Source organism: Pyxicephalus adspersus, chromosome 5, assembly GCF_032062135.1.
Source record: "Pyxicephalus adspersus chromosome 5, UCB_Pads_2.0, whole genome shotgun sequence".
NCBI classification, from domain to species: Eukaryota; Metazoa; Chordata; class Amphibia; order Anura; family Pyxicephalidae; genus Pyxicephalus; species Pyxicephalus adspersus.
Genome location: NC_092862.1, coordinates 78,457,965 through 78,479,745, shown reverse-complemented (window position 1 = coordinate 78,479,745; position 21,781 = coordinate 78,457,965). Strand labels below are relative to the sequence as shown.

Below are 21,781 nucleotides of genomic sequence, written 5' to 3'. Positions count from 1 at the left end.
TGTTCGGACATATTTCTGTAAGTTACAGGTCTACAATTTAAAAAAAAATTTCATGAAAAACAGTGGATCACTTTTGGTACAGAAATCTAGACCTCAGTGTAACGCTCAGGTGGTTAAGCTAAACTTCAAGTGTGTGTATATAGCTACATTGTTGTTGTTTTTGTATGCAGGTCTTCTTTTGATTTTTCCTATTATCTGGTTCAGCCTAAAAATACCCTGTTACCACAGAATCCTAATAAAAGTAGTTAAAGCCTACTCTGTAACCTCGCACAATTGTATATGTAGTTTTCTGGCATCCTACATCTTACAACGCCAGTGTTTTGCTGGTCCCTATATTTTGAATGCAGTGAACCTGTGGATTACAAAGGTGGGTAATTGTAAATTAGGTCGCCCTTTGCTATCATTTATGAAACCATTGTGAGATGTACAAAAAGGGCACATCTATAAATTATACAGGTTCTGTGCATTTAGAATATATATGTTAGGTGGACTCTTTACAAACTCTTTACAAACTTAAAAGCTTGTAAATGAAACATTGCAAAAAATATTCTGCTCACACCTTAGATGAAAACTAGTTGGGCCTCACATTGAAAGGGTTTTTTTGTTGTTGTAATGTCTACAGCTGGGTAGGCTCCCTCTTGGATCAGCAGATATTGGCATTGAATATTGTGAGTTGTAATATGCAACTTTGGCTGTTTATCACTTACAAAACATATTTGTAGATACAAATAGTTTGTCAGAATCACAAAAATTGACAACAATAATATATTTAACCTTGAATTTTTATTTTCAAGATGGTGAAAGAAAAAACAAAAAACGACCTTATGAAGAAATAAAAGTTAACAAAGATGATGATGAAGATGAGGATGACGATGATGATAATGCTTCTTCAAAAAGTTCCCCTGAAGATCCACCACAGGTGCTGCATGATAAAACAATTTACTGTGATGTTTTATGTATTTTTGATAATTGATGTTTTATGTATTGATGTTTTATGTATTTTTGATAATTGAATCACAGAAGTAATTATTATTAGTTACTTAGCAAATGTAATTAGAAAATTTTACTGCGTACCTTCTAAAAAAAAAAGCGCATGTTCACGCCCAAATTAGGGTTTAAAAGCCACAAAAAAATGTTTGTTTTCTTTGCTTTTGAATTTCAACCATTGTCTTAAATATAAAACCTTGGATTGTTTTCTATAAATTATATTATTATATATTATATGGCATCTTTCCAGATGGTGGCTGCGCTACTATTCTTTTTAGGCCTTTTTAACTTCATTTTAGCTTTTTTTTGCCAGTAGCACAATTCATGTTTCAAAATGACAACCATGTACTGTACCACTAGAGCTGCAATGATTGAACTCTAAGACCTAAGACTACAGGATGCATCCTCCTCTCTTCATCTCCATAACATGGCCAAGATGTGTTCTGTAGTCCAAAGACATTGCAGATAACAACAGTAACTGTCAGCAGTACAGAGGGCCCAGAGCTAAACACAAAGGCTCACTGGAGCATTAACTTTGCTTTTTGGTGGTGTGAGATACATGTGCAGACAGACCTAGTTCTAGCCTTTTTTGGTTCTTAAACCTTTTGATTGGATTTCTCTCTTGTAATTTGTAGGGTGGTTAAGTGCCTAATAGATCTATATTTTGATTTGGCTATTCAAGCAGAGCTAAAGTCTGCTTAGTAAAAAGGTTCTAACAGGCAGTGTTTTTTTTTTTTTTTTACTGGAAGAGGGTCTCTTCTCCCTTAAATTCCTGCGTGTCTGAACCACTGTATACGTGGATGATTTTATCACCACATGGCCAATTAAGTCTAAAGTCTTAAGTCTAAAGACGGTGGTAGCCATAACAAATGGTAAGCATGGCATAAATATTCAAATTTGTAGCATATTTGCATGGTGTAACAAAACCCTGAGTTTCAGCAGACTATTTACTACAACTTTAAACTGTTGGCAAAAACACTTATAGATACCTAATTTGAAAATTCTGACACAGGTAGACAAGGGCTTATGGTCAATTTAGCTAACTGTGGTAACCATAAAAGTGTATATTGAATTTTGACCTGGAGTACTTGTAGCTGCCTCTTTTTACTACTTACATTTCAAACACTGTTTAAGGTGTTAGTGATATAGTGTGCACTACCCTGGTATGGTTTTTGGGCTTGGGTCTTTTGAGTCAAGGGAGTGAAAAGACCTTTCCAGTGCACCCACTATTTTAATCTCTCTAATATAAAGAGTGGAGCACTGTGATTTGTTCTTTTTACATGATAAGTTAATTAGAGCTGATTACCCGCTGGAGTGACTTTGTTACATAGTGGTTCATTCTCCTAATGGATCCACTTTTTTTTTTTATGAAACTGAGTTTTTATTGAAAAATTTTTTTACAAATACAACAAAAGAAACATAACAAAAAGAACATTGACAAGAACACAGCATACAGGAGCATTAGCAACATATTACCAAAACCATAAGGCATAAAGTAGGAACAAGTATATATACATATACACATATACATACATAAAAGCTACAAGAAAAAATAACAATAGTGGAGTGCAAAATATGCAATGTGGTTTCCAGCAATAAACATGACAAACCTGTAAATTCCTGTATACAGGACATAACATCAAAAATGGGGAGGGAGGAAAAGGGAAAGGGGGATTCTGAGGCGATTTGCTATATAACAAAAGAAGGGGAGCAAAATAAGACCATCACATCTGTAATTGAGCATATTAGTCATCTCATGGCTCCCAGACCTGTTCGAATTTAGTGACAGTGTTCCTGAGCAGGGCGGTAAGGTATTCCATCATTCCGATATCCTGAATGCGGGCGTATAGTTCTTCTAAGGATGGAGGGGAGACAGACTTCCACTTAGTGGAGATCAGGGTACGGGCCACTACCAAGATGTGTGTGGTGAGCTTGGATATGAGCTTGGTAGGACCTGTCAAGGGCAACCCTAGCAGGTGATGTAGAGGATCTAAAGTAGATCGGCATTTGGTCACCTTCCCCAGTAGCTGGTTAACCTTATCCCAGTAACTTTGTTTAATAGGGCAGAACCAAAAAATGTGTTCTAGCGTCCCGGGGTAGGACCTACAGCGCCAACAAGTCGGATCAGCCTCTGGGAACAGCCTATGGAGCACGTCTGGGGTGTGATACCACCGGAATAAAATCTTATATAAATTTTCTTTATAAAAAGTACAAATGGAGCTTTTATTTGCTGCCTCCCGGACGGCAGACCACTCCTCCCCATCAAGGGTGCGGCCCAAGACAGTTTCCCACGTACACATGTAAACAAATTTACCAGAGGCCTCCCTTGTTGACACATGAAGAAGACGGTAGATAGAGGAGATAGGGCCCTTAGCATAAGGACCAGCTGCACACAACCTTTCAAAGGGAGTTTTTTGAGAAAAGCTGGAAGATTGCTGAAGAGAGAGGACAAAGTGCCTGATATGTAAGTATGCATAAAAGGAGGTGCGGGGGAGGTCATATTTTTCCCGCAACTCCGGGAAGGTAAGTAATCTCCGCTCCAAGGGATGCAAAATATCCTGGATATGAAAAAGCCACTCTCTCGCCAGGGAAGCCACATAGATCTGGTAAGGCTGTCGGGTATCAGGGGGGTGTGTATAATAGAGGTAAGTACAGAGGCAGGGGCGGAAAGGCCATATTTAAGTTTTTGAGCTCTCCATATATTCCTCATAAACACCATCGGTGCAAGTAAATCTCTATCTGTCAGTAGCAGTGAAGAACTCCATAGCATAACATTGGGGTGCAGAGGGGCGAGCCAGGCCTCCCCTATCTCCTAGCAGACACTGGAGGAAAACAATTTGGTCCATGCGGGCAGAAATCGAAGGTGGGCTGCTATATAGTATTTAATAAGATCCAGGGCCCCAAGGCCACCCAGATCTTTGGGTGTACAAACCACTGTCTTGGACAGTCTATGTCTCCTATATGCCCAAATAAAATTCAAAAAGCCAGCCTGTAGCTTTTTCAGGGTCAAAACCGGAACCCTGACCGGAAGGGTCTCAAATAAATAGAGTAGCTTGGGTAATAGCATCATCTTCACAGATGCTATACGGCCCATAAGAGACAGAGAATGCCCCTTCCATTTGTTCAGGTAATTATATATCTCCTAAAACAGCGGGGGAAAGTTACGAGCATACAGTTGGCCATATGTGGCTGTAATTTGAGTGCCCAAATAATTTAGGGAGCAGTCCCGCCATAAAAAGGAAAAACTACCCTGTAGCGCCAATAGTTGTGAGGGTGGCATGTGTAGTGGTAAGGTCTCCGTTTTGGAGGAGTTCACCTTATAGCCTGAGGCAGTACCAAAGGTGTGTAATTCAGCCCATAAGTTCGGGAGGGAGGTAGGAGGTTGCGTCAAAGTTAAAAGTACATCATCTGCATATAAAGAGATTTTGTAGGAGGAGCCCTTCACTAGTACTCCCTGAATATTGGTATTGGCTCGGATCTTCTCAGCAAGTGGTTCGATACTAAAAGCAAATAGCAGGGGGGATAAGGGACACCCCTGCCGCGTACCATTTTTAATTGGAAATTGCGCCGATGAGGCATGAGGTAGTTTGACTGATGCTGATGGCTAATGGATCCACTTTTACTAAAAAAAGGACCCTACAAGTAGTTGCAGAAGATCCAGTATTTAAAGCCCCTTCGATCCATTGTATTTTCTAATTTAAGCTCAGATGTGCTCCTCGGATCCTGCTCTCCACTGAGTTCTTGCTGTGACTATGCTTATTTCCCTTCCAAATGAGCTACTGTGTCTGCTGAATATAGATCTTCTGTCCCCCAGGTTCCTTCTCAGACTGATATTTTTTTATCTGGCCCCTGAAGGATGTTTTAGCTCCTCTCCTCTCCTCCCCTCCTCCTACTTTTGGGATCAGACTCCCATGCCTTATGATCTCATTTAGTGGGATCCTGACCTTGTCCTGTTTTAATTTGGAGTTTTGCTGTTCCTGAGAGTAAATACTTGTGCTTCCCCCTTTTTGGTTTCGGGGGTTTGGGAGGGTCCCTTTTATTAGTTTTTTTTTTTTTCAAATTTTCTACAGACAGGTTTGCACTAGTCCATGTGTCCCAACTGTCTTATCTTGTGCTTGTAGTTCAATGAGTGTTGGGTCTTATTTGGGTGCCCAATTTTGGTGCCCTTTTTTGAAAATTAATTATATTCACAGCTGTTTTTCTCTTTCATAACTACAAGTTATAGGCACCTGTATGAATTGAAATTATGGAACTTTTTTTTTTCTTTCCTAACTAGTTATGTATGGTATTTAATTTTCTCTGTAGAATATTGAAATTTGTATATACTATGGAAAGAAGATATTTATTAGGTTGGCTAGGGTACAAACCAATTCTCTGTGTCTCCTGCATTTCCTTGTATTTGACATTTACATATGAAGTTAATCTTACACACCTTTTGTGTTAACCAAAGTAAATTTTGGATGCAAAATAAGCTTTTTTCCGCTTACAAGAAAATAAAAACTTTGCTTTCCTTTAGCAGAATAGCAACAAAACACATCTTCTAGTCAGCAAAAATAAACAGTCCCAAACTGGCAAAAACAGCAATATACTGTTTTTTTTCTTCCCCAAAACTGGGGGGGGGGGGAAAGTTAGTGCGTCCTATACGACAAATGTGTTATAAAATAATTAAAATAATATACTCACCCGATACCCGATCCTGCGTGTGTCTCTGGCTGCATGCAGCGTGTCTCTTCTCTCCTCTGCCAGCATCGTGTCTTCTCCTGTCTGTAAAGCAGAGCAAAAGAAGCCGGCACAGCGCCACCTGCTGTTCCCTGTCCTAACTGCCGTACAGTGGAAAAAAGGGAAAAAAAGCACAGAGTGATCAGAAGGGGAATTTGAATGGCCCAGAGTGATCAGAAGGGGAATTTGAATGGCACAGAGTGATCAGAAAGGGAGTTTGAATGGCACATGAGTGATCAGAAGGGGAATACCGGTATGAATGGCACATGAGTGATCAGAAGGGGAACAATCTTTCAAAATCTTTTTTTTCTAGATTTTCCTCCTTTAAAATTGGGTGCGTCCTATATTCTGGAGCGTCTTATACGGCGAAAAATACGGTAGTCCCAAATTTAGGGTTTGTAGCTTCCACTGCAGGGGTGCTTTCTACTGTGGTCCCAGAGTCTTAGCTCCAAGCTCTGCTAGCATGTTACCAAATCTGAAGAAATTAGGAGTAGAGCAAGCAATTTTTCTAATGTAAATTTTTAAAGGTTGCCACCCAAATATAGATAAAATCAGTTATGAAATAAAAAAAGGAAAGCTGTGTTTTTTGGCAAAAAATATACAACTGTATTAGTGTAAACTTCAAAATGGTAAATATTACAGTGCACTATGTGGTGTATGGTCATACGCATTCCATTATCATGGGCATATGGACCAATATCTATACACTGAAAATCCCAGACTAGGTAACACTCATAAGAGGTAAGTATTGTGTGTCTCTTGTCCAGACGAGTTTCGCTCAACTGCTTCCTCAGAGGATTTGGAGACTGATGATACTCTGAATAAAGCAGAGTGATGGTTCAATCAATCATATACAACGTATATAAGAATATTGCAATGGATAATAGTGATAGTGAACAATATACAAAGTATGCAATAAATCACTTTTTACTAGCATATGATTTCAGTAAAGCCTAAATGATAAACGGTGAACAAACTACCCAAGCAAATTGTGGTGTAAATTACGTTCGATCTAAAAGTTAAACCTTCATATATTGATAAAATATGACAAGAGTGTATATGCATATATTATTAATATATGTAAATGGTACCCATAATATAAATGGTATTTTTGTTCATATAATGGTTATCTATGTAGCATAAAATGAAAATAAAAAAAAAAAATGATGGAAAATGAAAAATTAACATATAATGGTTGTAATAACTTACTGTTACTCGGTGTAGTGGGTTTTCTTATTATTGTTTGATGTCCATGGTGGTAAAAGAAAAAGGTGGGGTGATCCATGTAATTCTAGAGAAGTTATTAGATATATATTGATTAAATAAATGAATATATTCAAAGCTGTATTCCTATATAGCAAATATCCATATATAGGGATAGTTCATATATGATATGGAAAATGCTGAAGCTACAATTAGGATGAATATATGGGGTGATAGTTGCAGAAAACCCAAATAATTATTACAAGTATTATTATGTGGTGGATAAAATCCAAGAGGATAAAAGGCATTATAATAATTAGTGAGATAAATTAGATGGAGAAATCACTTACCCATTCATTGTTAAAAGAAAAAAAAATGGGTCCGCAGCTTTTGTAATTCTCTAGTAACAGCAGCAGGGGGCTGCGTGGTGTAGATTCTCTATTTAATGAAGGCAGATTGGCAAGCTGAATGCATGCTGGTTGAAAAGACAGGGCATTTCCGCCCTTAGTTTATATGTACTTGAGAAGATTGGGCATTTCTGCCCTTCGTTTGTATATACTTCCGCCCTTGGTTGTAATGGTAGAGTGCACGCACTGGAGAGTGTGTCCACCTACGCATGCGTGCCGCCCACATATGTATACCTCCACCCACAAGGTCTCTGATGTCTTTTGAGCCGGCGGATCTAGCTCCATGAACAAATGGAGGAGATAATTCCACTAGTCACGGTAGCAATAGGAGACCCTGTGTCTGCGGTGCGGTCTGTTGGCTATATGTGTTGTATAATATGTAGAAATGTGTGGCATGAGTATGTATGTCCAAATGGATGAATTCCCATGTTTAGCAAGTACATGGCTATCAGCTTAGGGGGATGAATAAAGAACTTTTTGTTGTTGGGGGAAGCCCATTGTGTGTGATTCAGGTTGTGATTAGATTATTGCACAATATTACACAATATTCCTACATTATACCCTACTATTGCACAATATTATACAATATACCAGCATTGACAATATAGTGCTTTTATTAGGTTAGAATTGTATTCTTAACCTCCCTAGCGGTCTAATTCCATCCAAATTTTTTTTTTTTGTAGTCTGTAATTCTTAGGCATAACTTACTGATATTTAAACAATTTAATAATAAACTAAATAACAAAAAACAAAAATCTGTTAAAAAAAAAAGTATTTAAACATGTAATGAAGTTATAATTGCTTTAAATACAGTGTGAATTGTGAATACCGTGTTTCCCCGATTTTAGGACATCCCCATTAAGTAAGCCACCCCCGATTTTAGTGATCATGAGTGACTTTCAACAATAAATGTGTACTGTAGTCTTCTTCATGGAAAAATAGGACATCCCCTGAAAATAAGACCCAGGGCATATTTTGGCATTTCAAAAAATATAAGAGAGTGCCTTATAATCGGGGAAACAGGGTAAAGCATGGGTGTTTGAATGTCACTCATAATAGACTTATACAGACTCATCATGATATGTCGTATTTCATGTATAAAAACACATGCCAAAGCTTAATGAGACAGTATAATAGTTGAAAATCGATAGATGGATAAGGGAATATATTTCATATTAGGTCAGGTGTCCAGGGGTTTATAACCCTTTCTAGTGAAAACATAACAAACACTATATCCTCCTCTTTTCTCTCTTGTACAACTTTATATAACATCAAACATTACCATTAGGACTCCTTCATATCACACCTGACCTAATAATATGAAATATATATCCTTATCCATCTATACACCACAGGTTTTCAACCATTATACTATCTCATTAAGCTTTGGCATATGTTTTATACATGAAATATGACATATCATGATGAATCTATTGCAATATTATTATATATGTTGTATTTGATTGATTGAACCATTACTCTGCTTCAGTCAGAGTATCATCAGTCTCGCCAAATCCTCTGAGGAAGCAGTTGGGCAAAACGTCGGGACAAGAGACACAATACTTGCCTCCTATGAGTGTTACCTAGTCCGGGATTTTCAGTGTATAGTTATTGGTCAATATTCCTATGGTAATGAAATGGGTATGACCGTCCATACACCACAAATATTGCACTGTATTATTTACCATTTTGAAATTCATACTATAACAGTTGTATATTTTTTGCCAAAAAAACCCAGGTTTCCTTTTTTTATTTAATAACCAATGTTACCACACCTGTACATTCACATCCACTAAGGTAACACACACCTCCCCTCTCCCAGATCTCTTGAGAATATAAAGCCCCACCTTCCAGCAGAGTTAAACTCTAGCAAATCATATCCGTCTGGCTAAGGCTAGGTACACACTTCCAAATATTATTATTGTTGGAAAACGAATGATTGCAACCGATCAACGATTATGCACAATTATATTTAAACGATCATATTGTGCACAATTCTTTGCATGCTGTAATGATATGGTCGTTCAAATATAATCCGCTAATAGTGTACACACGCTAGATACAATCGCTTGAACGATGCAGCGAGGGACATGTAAAGGAGAAAGTGTACACACACACACACACACACACACGATAGATAGCGGACGATCATCGGCCAATCAGATGGTCGTTCATTTCCAACGACAAGATGGCCCGGCGCTGCATTGAAATAGCGCTGCTAGTACAATTCCCGGCATCACTCGTCTATAGACCAGCAGCCTCTCTGCCTAGGTGTGTCCCCGCATTGGACTGTTTTATAGACGCAGGGAATTGTAGTAGCAGTGCTATAGTTAAGAGGGAGCCACTCACAACAGTTTTTCCTCAATTTTTAAAATAAATTTCAAGTTTGGCCTGCGACTTTATGGTTTTAATTTTGGCCCACTGTGTTTTTGAGTTTGACACCACTGCTCTAGGCCCAACCAACCTTCCCTTTAATTTCATAGCCTGGGAGCCTGAAACACTTTGTGCAAACACTGCAACCATTGGTTGTTCTTCTATCCCCAGGCTTGTTTCCCAGTACCCTGCCACCTGTCTAAGGGGAGCCCGGAGCCAAAAGTTGGTGGAAATATACCATGCCTATCTATCCCTGCATTCCTGTTTAGTGCTTTCAAAATATTGAAACCTGATAGTTAATGGTAATTTATTCCCTACTGTATTTGTCAACACTATTGCCCTGAACCCTGCTAAAGAGATGGTTTTAGTGGTAATATACATTATGTATAGTGTTTTTCAATTTGATTTGTTTATTATTTCATATAATTCAAAAATGAAAAATATAAATAGTTTCTATTTAGCCTTTGCAGACAGCAGTAGGCAAAGGAATATTGATTACAAGATAGTTTTGGATACCTGGGTTACTACTTTGGTACAAATACAGGCCTAAACAACTGTATATTACACAAAATATTGAGCCATGTGAATTCCCCAGGAGGGGAAACTCTTCCCTGCTACTTTCTTAGTACAGAGAAAGCCCAGTGTGCTTTGTGCATAGCATAAAAGCAACCTGTGGTAAATATTTATTAGTACAAAAATAATTGGGTTAGGAGTGGTGCTGGTGTATTTTAAGCTAGTTATATACAGTAGTTCTATAATTATCACTTTCAATTTTTCTAACTTCTTGGTATTGGAGGTAAGGCAAACTAACTGCTCTAATCCCACAATGTAGTGCCAATTATCTGCTGTATCAAAAGACAGGCAAGGTCCTACCTCACTTTGAGTAGTCCTAAACCCTTGAGTTTTTTTTTTCAGATAGAAGGAAAGAAAAATAGATTTGAGAAAGTTCTTGTTTGCATGTAGAATTTAGGAGGCTTTAGGTAGCACTGTAATAGATGTTTAGCTTCCAGTTTCTATGCCTGCTGACAGGGAATTTATAAAGCCTTAAAATGCTTTTGTGCTACTGTTTTTGAAATTTTTAACCTTTTGAAACCTATCTCCAAGTTTTGTTCTGTTTCCTATATGCCAATATTTCCCTTTGTTGATTGCCTTATGTTTTGCCCCAAGGTATTGCATTTAGGTTTTATGTGTTATTAGAACCAAGATTCATTGCTTACAGATGTTTGCATTGCAAATCTCAATCATTATTCTGCTGCTTGAGTTTATCCTATATAAATTATTGTTTAGTAAGTATATTGGCTTTAATATTGTTTTATAACCAAAAAAATAAGTTTTAAAGCTGAGAATTTACCTTTTTTTTTTGTAGACGACAGATCTTATACGGGCACTGCAGGAACTGGAGAATGCAGCTTCTGGGGATGCAGCTGTGCATCAAAGGATAGGCTCATTGCCAGTAGAAGTGCAAGATGTGTCACTTCTAAACAAGATCACTGGTGAGCATTGGGTTGATCAGTATTGAGTATTGCTTTAAAGACTGGCTTCCTTGATTTATGCAAAATTATTTTTTTTTACTATTTAGATAAAGCTTCGGGAGATCAGCTTGCAAAGATGGTGGATGATGCTTGTATGCTGCTTGCAGACTATAATGGCAGACTAGCAGCTGAAATAGATGACCGCAAACAGCTGACTAAAATGCTATCAGACTTCCTGCGATGTCAGAAGGAGGTTCTTGATGAGAAAGAACACCAACTAGAAGTGCGTACTTTTACAATTTTCTATTTCTTTTACAATGTTGTTTGACAAGATTTAAAAAAAAAAGAAAAAAAAGTTGAATACTTAACAAACCTAAAAGTAGACAATAATAATAAGGAAAAATAAGGAGCTACAAAAAAAAAAAAAATTGTGTGATGAGTTGTGTAACACATTGCCAAGGATAAGTGACCTTTTACTCGTGTTCACTCTTGTGCCCCTAATTACTTTTACAAAAGTTAATTAGGCTGTCACAACATTTGGGTTATATTTAATAAAATTTGATTAAGCTGGGGTAATCCTTTTCATATTTGGATGGCTAAAATCTTATAGTTTGGTGTGGGTATGCAATTTGGTCTTGATCTAATTTAATTTCATAGTTTAGCTATCCAAGTAGATACTGGTCAGATATGGGAGCTGTTCCACACCCATAGCATAGTTACCAGCTAAAGAGAAATACCTGATATGTTAGCAAAGCAAATAAAAGTATGACTCTAAAAAGAAATGTTTAAGCTCATACAAGACTAGTAAATGGTAAGTAATCAAATAATACCTTTCCACAGTTGTAATATATTGTCAAAGTCAATACTTGTGGTTTTGCTCAATAGTATTACCCCCACCTATAGATATGAGTGTTGTGAAGCTTTTAGGCTAGGTTCAACCTGGTGGTGATGCTGCAGTGCATTTACCGCTTCCTCATGTAGTAGTAGTGTCACCCTGCTGCAACTCTATTGGGAGAATAAATAGGGACACTGTTCACCGCTGCCAGCTGTCAAAAGTGCAAATCCTGGTTCTTTAGGAACACAGAGTGTTCTGTGGCCACATGGGATCGCTTGACCCTAAGGTTAGATTGCAGTGCTACTGTAGTTTTTCCACCCTCTCTCCCCCTATGTTATGAATGATGGAAAGATGAGTTCATCGCTGTCTTGCTTTCTTCTTTCACTGTCCAGTTATCGGCTGGAATGTGTGCAAGAAAGGCCCATTAGAAAAGGGGTAAATGAAGGTTGAAATGGGCCCAGGATGACCTGAAGGGAAGTAGGGTGAATGATGCTTGCCATCAGAGCTCCTTAATTTGCAAAACTTCAGGGAACTACAAGAAATTGAACTTGTTCAAACACCTGGGCATGCCTGCTATTTAATGTAACAAAATTGCTTTTTGTTATATAAAATGTAGGACTCTTTACAAGTATTTTTGGCATGTCTTGCTGTATACAGTTTTCTTTAGTAATTTTTTTTGTTAATCTAAGTTTTACTTTTGGAGGTCCTTCCAGCTGCAGGCTGAAAATGTGTATTTGATGTTTGAGCCTCTTCAATTGGATGTTGGCTGTCTAGACCTATTAAGCAGGTCAATAGCTAACTGAAGGAACACACAAGGGTGACAGTGCTATTAAAGTGAAACTAAAGTCTCACTTTGAAAAAATTAGCGATCAGGCAAGTGTTTATTGCAGAAAGGGAAATGTGATGTCCCTTCTGCAATAACTTTTCCTATCTGCCTGTTGGCCACCTAGCTGTAAAAGTTTTCATACAGCCCAGTGTTTGTTACCAGGGATACCCAGCAATCCTGGCTTCCCTTGCGCAAGCTGGGAATGAATTACCTCCTAAGCATCTGCACAGGAGTTAAGTCCTCCTGTCCCAGCCAATCAAGATGGCCAAAGATCGTTTTCAGGAAGAAACAAAACGGATAGGTAAGTCGCATGTTTAGATCGGATTTAAATGTGAGCAATTGGCCTGGTAGGTATGCTCATAGATGGCAGATCACTCAACAACATAATTGAACACCTGCATAGATGCTAGGTTTTTGCTGGGGAATATCTCAGAGGTTCATTTTGGCAACACAATATTACCATCTGTATAAACATTTGGTTTTGTCAATTGTTTCTAAAACAATTCCAAGAATAAAAAAAAAATGTATCAAACCCACAAAAACGGTTTACTTAAGAAAACTGTATACAGGAGCATATAGTGCCAAACATACTGAAAATAGACTTTGGATTTACATACACTTTAAACATTGTACATAATTTGATTCATTATAAACTATGGCTTTTAAATTGTCCCAAAGGTTGGCACACATGTTAAGAACTAGTAGTTAGGGCTACTAATTCTGGTTAAAATTCTGTAATTATTGAACTTCGCATTTACAATGTTTTTTATTTAAATAGTGCATACAGATCTATATATTAAATAGTTTTTTGGGTAGTATGATAATATTGAGTACTGCTTTATGATTTATATTCAAGACATACTTGTTGCTCAAGTGGTTTCCATGAGTCTGAGCACTCCATTTGTATTTCATATGATCTTTTACAATTTTAGCATTGCAGTAGAATTTGGTAAGTATTAGGAAAATACTAATCCTAAACCAATAGTTTTGTTAACCTTTCTAGATTGTATTGCAGGATTTGGACATATCTTTCAAAATGATGTCTTCATCACCACCCCAACCTTGCTGTAAAAAAATAAAATATAACACTGAAAACCATTGTACTGTCTCTCATTTATAAAATTAGAACTAGTATATTTCACATGATGTGTATTTTATCTCATGTTTCAGAGATAGGAAGAAGGAAATCTAATGATTCATGCAATACTTCCTGCCCCCCCCCCCCCCCCCCCTATTTTAATCTGTATGCCTGCTTCTTTTACTGAGTGCCTAAATTTAAAATAAATGGATAAGATTTTGCAAGAACAGGGTCTTTGGTGTTGGCTGATCTTTCACCCTTAGCTCATCTCTCCATATTTAAGCAAAAAGCGTGTATACCATGTCCTTTCCCACTTTTTTTTTTTTAGTATTGCTATATACGTAAACACATTGTAGTTTAACCACCTGGCCGTTAAACCCGACCTTGGTTCGGGGTAAAAACACTTGCAAAAAGTGTTAAACCCGAACTTTTAACACCAGGTGGTTAAAAATGTAAACAAACGTTATATTGCAATCCGCTTGTCATACATTGTATGACAATCCAATTACAACTGAAAGAAAATACTTACCCGGTCCCCGCAGCTCCTCCAGCAGCAATAAAAAATTTGCTACTGCTGCTGGCATCTGCAGTGAGATGTGAAGCACAATGCAGAAATCCTGCATTGTGCTTTGCATCTCTCTGGAGATGCAAGCAGCAGCAGCAGCGTCTCTGTCTCTGTGAGCAGGGCAGGGAAATCCCCTCCTCACATCACTCGGAGGATGAGTCATCTTCCGGGTGATGTGAGTGGTGATGTATGGGGTTCTGGGAGGGAAATTTAAAAGCAGATTACAATGTTATCTGCTTTTAAATGGTTTTTACAGTACAAAAACACCACACAACATGAAATAAAAATAAAAGTACATTTTTAATTTTATATTTTATTTTTAGATTATTGTTGTCTATTTTTTCATTATTTTTTAAAATTATTATTTATAATTATGTATTATATTATAATTTATGATTATATTAAATAAATATAATTATCATACCCGAGAGTTAATCCTAATTACAAGCCCACAATATAAACAAAAATTTCTATGCAAAAAAAATAGGATAGGATTTTATTAAAAGTAGATTTTTTTTTTTTATTTTTTTTTTTTTTTTTTACATGATTGTGTGTTTCAAACTTTTTTTTATATTCATGATATCCACTAGAACCCTGTTCGGACATATTTCTGTAACTTACAGGTCTACAAAAAAAAATTTCATGAAAAACAGTGTACCGCTTTTGGTACAGAAATCTAGATATCAGTGTAACGCCCAGGTGGTTAAAAGGTATTTTTATTTTTTGTTTACACAAGCTGCATATTGGTTTATAGGAGGTAAAAAGTTGTACATGAAAATATTTTAAAACAATATTTTGTACCGATATACACATGGCTATTTATACCACCAGATGGTGAGCACAGTAGTTTTTATGCCTACTTCTGATTGATGTAGTGGCTGTGCACTAGTGGAAGGGCACAAAAAGAGGAAAGGGCTAGTTTTGTTAAATTTAAACTTTATATACCAAACATTTTTTGGATCTTTAATTCTATAATGTAGGCCTATATAGTTTTGACAAAAGCTTTTTTAGTGGCATAACAGAAAACGTACACTTTATACAAACATTTGTGTTAAAAGAAAAAAGGAAATTTCCCCCCTCAAATTGTTCATTATTTCATCATATTTGCACAGGTAAAGCTTAGATCTTTAAACAGTGCTTGCAAGTTACATGTGATATACTAAAATACCAACACAAGGAAAGTTGTCTTTTAAATGATTTATCCAACAAAAATATCAATAGATGTAATAATTTACTGCTACAAAGGTAAGTACCCTTGGACTCAGAAGCTGGAATTGCCCTTTTTATCAAAAATTATTTTTTGAAAACTTTTTAAATAAATGTCCAACCAACATTTTTATTCCCTCCCCCATGCAAAATTAATTTAGTGGCAGTGTGTTTGATTGTTTCCCTACATGAACAAATACCCCCCACAACAATTCAACAGTATTCAAATCAGGGCTAGTGTATAATTCTTTATTTCTTAATTTTTAACCATTCCTTTGTGGATTTGATGGTATGCTCTTAATTATTATCTCATTGAAAGATCCATTTCTGTTTGAACTTCAGCTTTTAGACTGACTGCTTTTTATTTTTATTAGGCATAAGAGAAAAAATGGAAAGATAGCGGCTCCTTATGACAGAAATTAGGTCCAGCATGACATAAAACCTTTTATTTCAATTACTAAAACATATACTTCTTGGAAACTTAATTGGTAAAAGAGGCCATGGCAATGTTTAACCATGACTTTATAAAATACTCTCACTAAAGAGTCCAAGATGTAGGTCAGTACTGTACTTATGGTCCCACCCAACGCGTTTCCCCTAAACGGGCTTCCTCAGGGGATTGCCAAGACCCTAGAAATTACATTAATACTGGTATAATATAGAATTTCCACAGTATTCTTACAATTTTGAAATAAGCACATTCATCTAAATAGTCTTGACTTAACTTGGTATATTGACCTCACGAGAAGAAGGTGGAAGAGTACATTCAACCCAGAAAATGTCACAAAAAGGGGGAAATGACTCGATTGGAGATTTTACAATTTCATATGAAAAAAAATCGCAAGTGTAAATAAGCATGTTAATGTATTGAGATAAAGATAAAGAAAATATTTAGGAAATATATTTTTAACTTGGATGGCTATCCTAATGATGTAATAATTATTAATCCAATTCTAGGAGATGGAGGTATCTAGAAATATATTAATAGAAAAAAATGAATGTTCTTTTATATATAATTTTTGTAGTATCACAGAATATATCCTAACTATGTAATATACATTCAATCCACAAAATGGCGTACCTACGATTTAAATATGTACACTGGCTATGGTTTTATTTTTTTATATATCTTCAACCTATGATAGATCAATGAGAAAGTAATAATGGTAATGGTTTTGTTTTATAGTTTAAAGTAATGATCAAATATGATATTAATAATCAAGTATGTTAATAAAGTTGGATAAAAAACATACCTCAGAAGATATATGTTGGATCTTGTAAGCAGTGTAAGGAATACGATCAAAAATAGGGAAGGGTATTCCAAAGAAGATCTTATAAATTAATTTGAGAGGTGCTTCCGAGTATAAGGAAGAATCGTCCTAAGCTAGGACAGAAAAAAGAATAAAAGATCTTTAGAAAATTAAATAGAAATGGTATGGTTAGGTGCCTTTACTTACTGTTGTGTGAGGAGGAGAATATATTTATCGATCTACTAGAACTGGATTAATTCATAATTTTTACATCAAGATGGCCATCCAAGTAAGAATTTTATTTCCTAAATATTATCTCAATACGTTAACATGCTTATTTACACTTATTTACTAGTTATTTTTCATATGAAATTGTAGAATCTCCAACCGAGTCATTTCCCCCTTTTTGTGACATTTTCTGGGTTGAATGTACTCTTCCACCTTCTTCTCCTGAGGTCAATATACCAAGTAAGTCAAGACTACTTAGATGAATCTGCTTATTTCAAAATTGTAAGAATACTGTGGAAATTCTATACTATCATTAATGTAATTTCTAGGGTGTCGCCAATCTCCTGAGGAAGTCCGTTTAGGGTGAAATGCGTCGGGTGAGACCACATGTACAGTACTGACCCACATCTTGGACTCTTTAGTGAGAGTATTTTATAAAGTCATGGTAAACAGTGCCAAGGCCTCTTTTACCAATTATGTTTCTAAGAAGTATATATTTTAGTAATTGAAATAAAAGGTTTTATGTCATGCTAAACTTATTTAAAGAGCCGCTATCTTTCCACTTTTTCTCTTATGTACCATTGGCTCGGCAACCACTCTAGTTGTGTTTTCTAATCTTATCACTGTGGGATTGGCTTCCTCTCTTTCATCAAGCATACTCTAATACTATGCACAATTCATAGTTGATTTCAAAACTTCAAGCTGTCCAGGCCCTAAAGCAGCAAAGAAACCCCAAACAATAACATTGCTAACATTATTCAATTATCATAATGGTTTGCACCAAATATGTCTACAGTTACTGTGGCCAAGCAGCTTAATTTTGATTCTTCATTGCACAGAATATCGTTTTAAAAGGCTTTTTGGGACTTCCGGTTCCGGCACCTGATGCAAGATAGCACAGGTCGGCTTGGGGATTCTTTTCTTGGTCAACCCGGCTCACAGAACACTTACCTAGTGTGCAAGTATCCCACTTGGATTTCAACAAATTTTTAACGGCTGCACCCATGTCCTGTCGCTCCCAGTTCAAGCTCGTCCACAGAGCAATCTCCTTCCAAGATGGCAGACCTCCATGTGAAGTGGAAAGACTCAGACTTTCACTCTCTGGACAGCAGCCAGTCTATCACCATATTACAAACATCTAGCCGCAGAAGTGGCTCAGCATCTCCAACCCAGCTTGCAGCAGGTGATTAAAGACACTATTGCTCAACAACGTCAATCAATGAATGAAACAGTGGCAGCTGTATGACATGACTCCCATATTTTAGACCTCCAACAGAGAGTAAGTAATCTGGAAAATAGTGATCTCTACCCAAACTGAATTGCAAACTGTAAGTACTAATAATGTTATCATAGAAAAACCTATTGAACTGACAATCGCTCTAGGAATAATAACCTTAGATTTATTAGGATACCTAAGTATATCAAACTTTCTGTATTGGCATAGTTTTGTTCTGATACTGTTCCTAAATTTTTAGGAATGTAATCCTCTTTTAGGATTGAAAGAACATATTGAGTGGGCCTCCCCACCTTCAGAAGGCCACGTCACGGCCAGTTATAGCAAAATTTTTGGACTTTACAAAAAAAAAAACTTCTTTAAGCATATCTTGGGTATGAAAAACTCACTTGGGAGTATGCAAATACTTTTATTTTTTCAGATTACTTGGCAGACACCTTGAGTGTGGCAGAGCTTTTGCTCCAATCCACACTACCCTACCCCATGTAAACAAATACATTTGCTGTCCTGTACCCTGCTACTTTGAAAATTTTTACACCATCTCTGGAAATACCATACTTTACCGATGTACCAGTTGCCACAAGATTTGTTGACTCATTGGAGATCTCTTCATCCCCAGCCATATCGGCCAAAGCACCAGGGAGGGAATCTTTGTCATCACAATCCTCACCTGCTGCTATACCCAACTGAGCTAATAAATGTGTTAGTGATTTCTCACCTAGCAAACTACTTGTAAGTGAGCTGACAATCCTTTCTACCCACCCACCCTAATTACAAGATTTTAACATATTCCCTTATCATGCCTTGAGATTTGTTGAAGCTGAGACTGCTCCCTGTAAAATAATTGCTCTTTATAACTACTATTCTGGAAGTGACTCTAGTACACTTTCTCACATAGCTTTTGCTCCCCAACATCGTGGAAAAAAGGAAGTCCGTTAAAAGATGTTTCAACTCTTGATTTTTTGAATAATTTGTTCTTGACTTTATTCATTTTTTTTTTGTTTTGTTTTCTCACGTCTATTCCAAAATTAATTGCACTTTTTTCTACTCGGGATGTCCTTTCTTTTTACACCTAGGACAGCTCAGCTGGGATATCCCAATGTGTAATTTTGAAATGTTCTAATCCCATGTCATTGGTAATTGACTTCACCACATATACTGGCCCCCATGAGGAGTAAACTAGTTACATGGAACGTGAAGGGCCTACTCGCTTTTCAAAAGTGATCTAAAATCCTGCGTCACTGAAAGTTGAATGTTGACGTGGCTGTATTGCAGGAAACCCAACTACCAAAACTTTATTCCATTTAATGTGCAAGTCATGGGTAGTGGAAGTTTGGAGTGTTCTATCTGCAGGAAGAAGGGCAGGTGTACTGATCCTGCTTAACAAACGTGATACAAATTACAGGAAACCAGTTGTGACTCTTCTGATGGTAGAAGGACAGTGGTAACTTTGCAATTTGACTCACCCACTCTGACTATATTTGCTGTATATGGTCCCAATGCTAGTAATTCATTATTCTACACTACCTTGGCTATAAAGATACTTACTTCCCATGATCTTTATACCTCGCTCATAATAGCTGGTGACTTTAACGCATTACCTAATAAAGTAGAAGATTGAAATCAAGCAGTCACAAGTCCGAAACACTCTCCAATGATCTTGCCTTTCAATTCTTTCTATCTACTTTATGGAGACATCTACATCTACTGGAATGGGACTTCACCCAATCTTGATCAGTACACCATACGTTATCTGGATAGATGCAATGCTGGTAAGCTCAGAACTTCTTTTGAAACTTCAACATTCTGACATTCATCCACTGGTCATTTCAGGTCATTGACCATTTTCCATTAGTATTCAGCAACGATCATATGACTCCATAGATTTTTCTTTGGCATTTTCCTAGTTACTTAAAAAATGATGAATCCTTTCTATAATACCTTAAACTGGATGGAATGCGACACTCACAATGCGCAACATAAGTCAGACCCACTTACTGTTTTAAGAGACTGCCAAAGCTGTCCTCAGAGGGAAGATCATGACAGACAGCTCTACCATTAAATGCACAATGCTATGCAACTATACTCAGGCATGACAATAAGCCAGACAAGCCAATGACCAATTTAACATTTTTCTCACCTCTTCTGACAAAACCGGATCCAAGCCAAATGCACTTGTGATATCTGGATAACTCAATACAACAAAATAATTTAGTCCTACAAAAATTCTGATTTTTTCTGCTTTGGTAACTGTAGAATGTGCTCTGTTTGGGGTGCCTTGGATTTAAAGAAGGACCAATAGATCTTACAAAAGGGAAAGGTTTATTTACAGCTTAGGATATTATTTACATATGATTTTCAAGACAAAAGGGAAGAAGGTAAAGGGTATATAGGAAAGGGGAAGGAGAGGTCTCTAGGATATGTTCAATCTCTCACACAACCATACACACCAGGGTTTTCCCTCCTTGAACCACACCCCACTGCAGGTCCAGAGCGAATCACATTGTTGCTTCATCCTTGGTGACGTCTTGATCAAGAGGTCACACAGACTGACCTTGTCCCAGGCTTGGCATTGTTGTCATATACCCCTGCTCCCTCCAGGAAGACTGAAGTTATAGTGAACAGGTTTGGGAAGAAATTGACACCAAATTGTTAATGATCCTCAGGCATCCACACATGGAAGGTCAATCATTTTCTCTGTTAAGCAATCCTTTGATGTTTAAGAGACTGCCTCTGTCTCCACGGATAATTTTTTTTTATAGCTTGTTTCCAAGAAGGCAGAATTGTCTTTACATACAAGTCATATTCATATCAATTTTGGTCACTTCCAACAATAACAAATCTGGTAAACGTTTGGCTCATTTAGCAAAAGGATTCCACAAACCACACCATGTCCTCAATATTAGAGATTCATCCATTATCATGCATCATTCTCCCAAGAACATTGGGTTAGTATTGGCCAAATTTTACACCCAGTTGTATTCTTGCCGCTGCGACATACATTTAGGACAAGCTTTCCTCGACAAGGTTAAACTACCCCATCTTTCAGAAGCAGATCAAATTTTTTGGAAATCTGAAATATTGTCAGAGGTTGTAACCCGAGTAATTAAAAATGTTCGACCAATGCCAAGGTATCTGACCCAGACGGGCTTCCTAGTGAGTTTTATAAATACTTGAGCAAATTACAGATCCACTTGTTAAAGTTTAAAATACAATGTATTCCAATCTGTATCTTCAATCTGGTTTGGGAGCTCATATTAAGATGCTACCAAAAAAAATATAAACATCCACTAGATCTTGGCTCATATTGCCTATTTTCCCTGATCAATCAATATGTCAAATTTCTATCTAAAATTTTGACTAATTATTTGGCATCTTTCCTTACTGGTGTAATAGAT

The 21,781-nt window shown here is 36.9% G+C and overlaps 1 protein-coding gene across 2 annotated transcripts in view; it reads left to right on the top strand.

Annotated features, from left to right (window-relative positions):
- RPRD1A (regulation of nuclear pre-mRNA domain containing 1A) overlaps positions 1-21,781 on the top strand; it is a 66,517-nt gene that overhangs the window by 28,729 nt on the left and 16,007 nt on the right. The window contains exons 4-7 of one of the 2 annotated variants that reach the window (XM_072411925.1): positions 795-919; positions 11,056-11,182; positions 11,269-11,444; positions 13,826-13,957. In XM_072411925.1, coding sequence (XP_072268026.1) covers positions 795-919; positions 11,056-11,182; positions 11,269-11,444; positions 13,826-13,942 — 545 coding nt within the window. In that variant the 3' untranslated portion in view covers positions 13,943-13,957. Of the gene's footprint in view, positions 1-794; positions 920-11,055; positions 11,183-11,268; positions 11,445-13,825; positions 13,958-21,781 lie in introns of those variants that run through there. The other variant, XM_072411923.1, reaches the window with a different exon arrangement.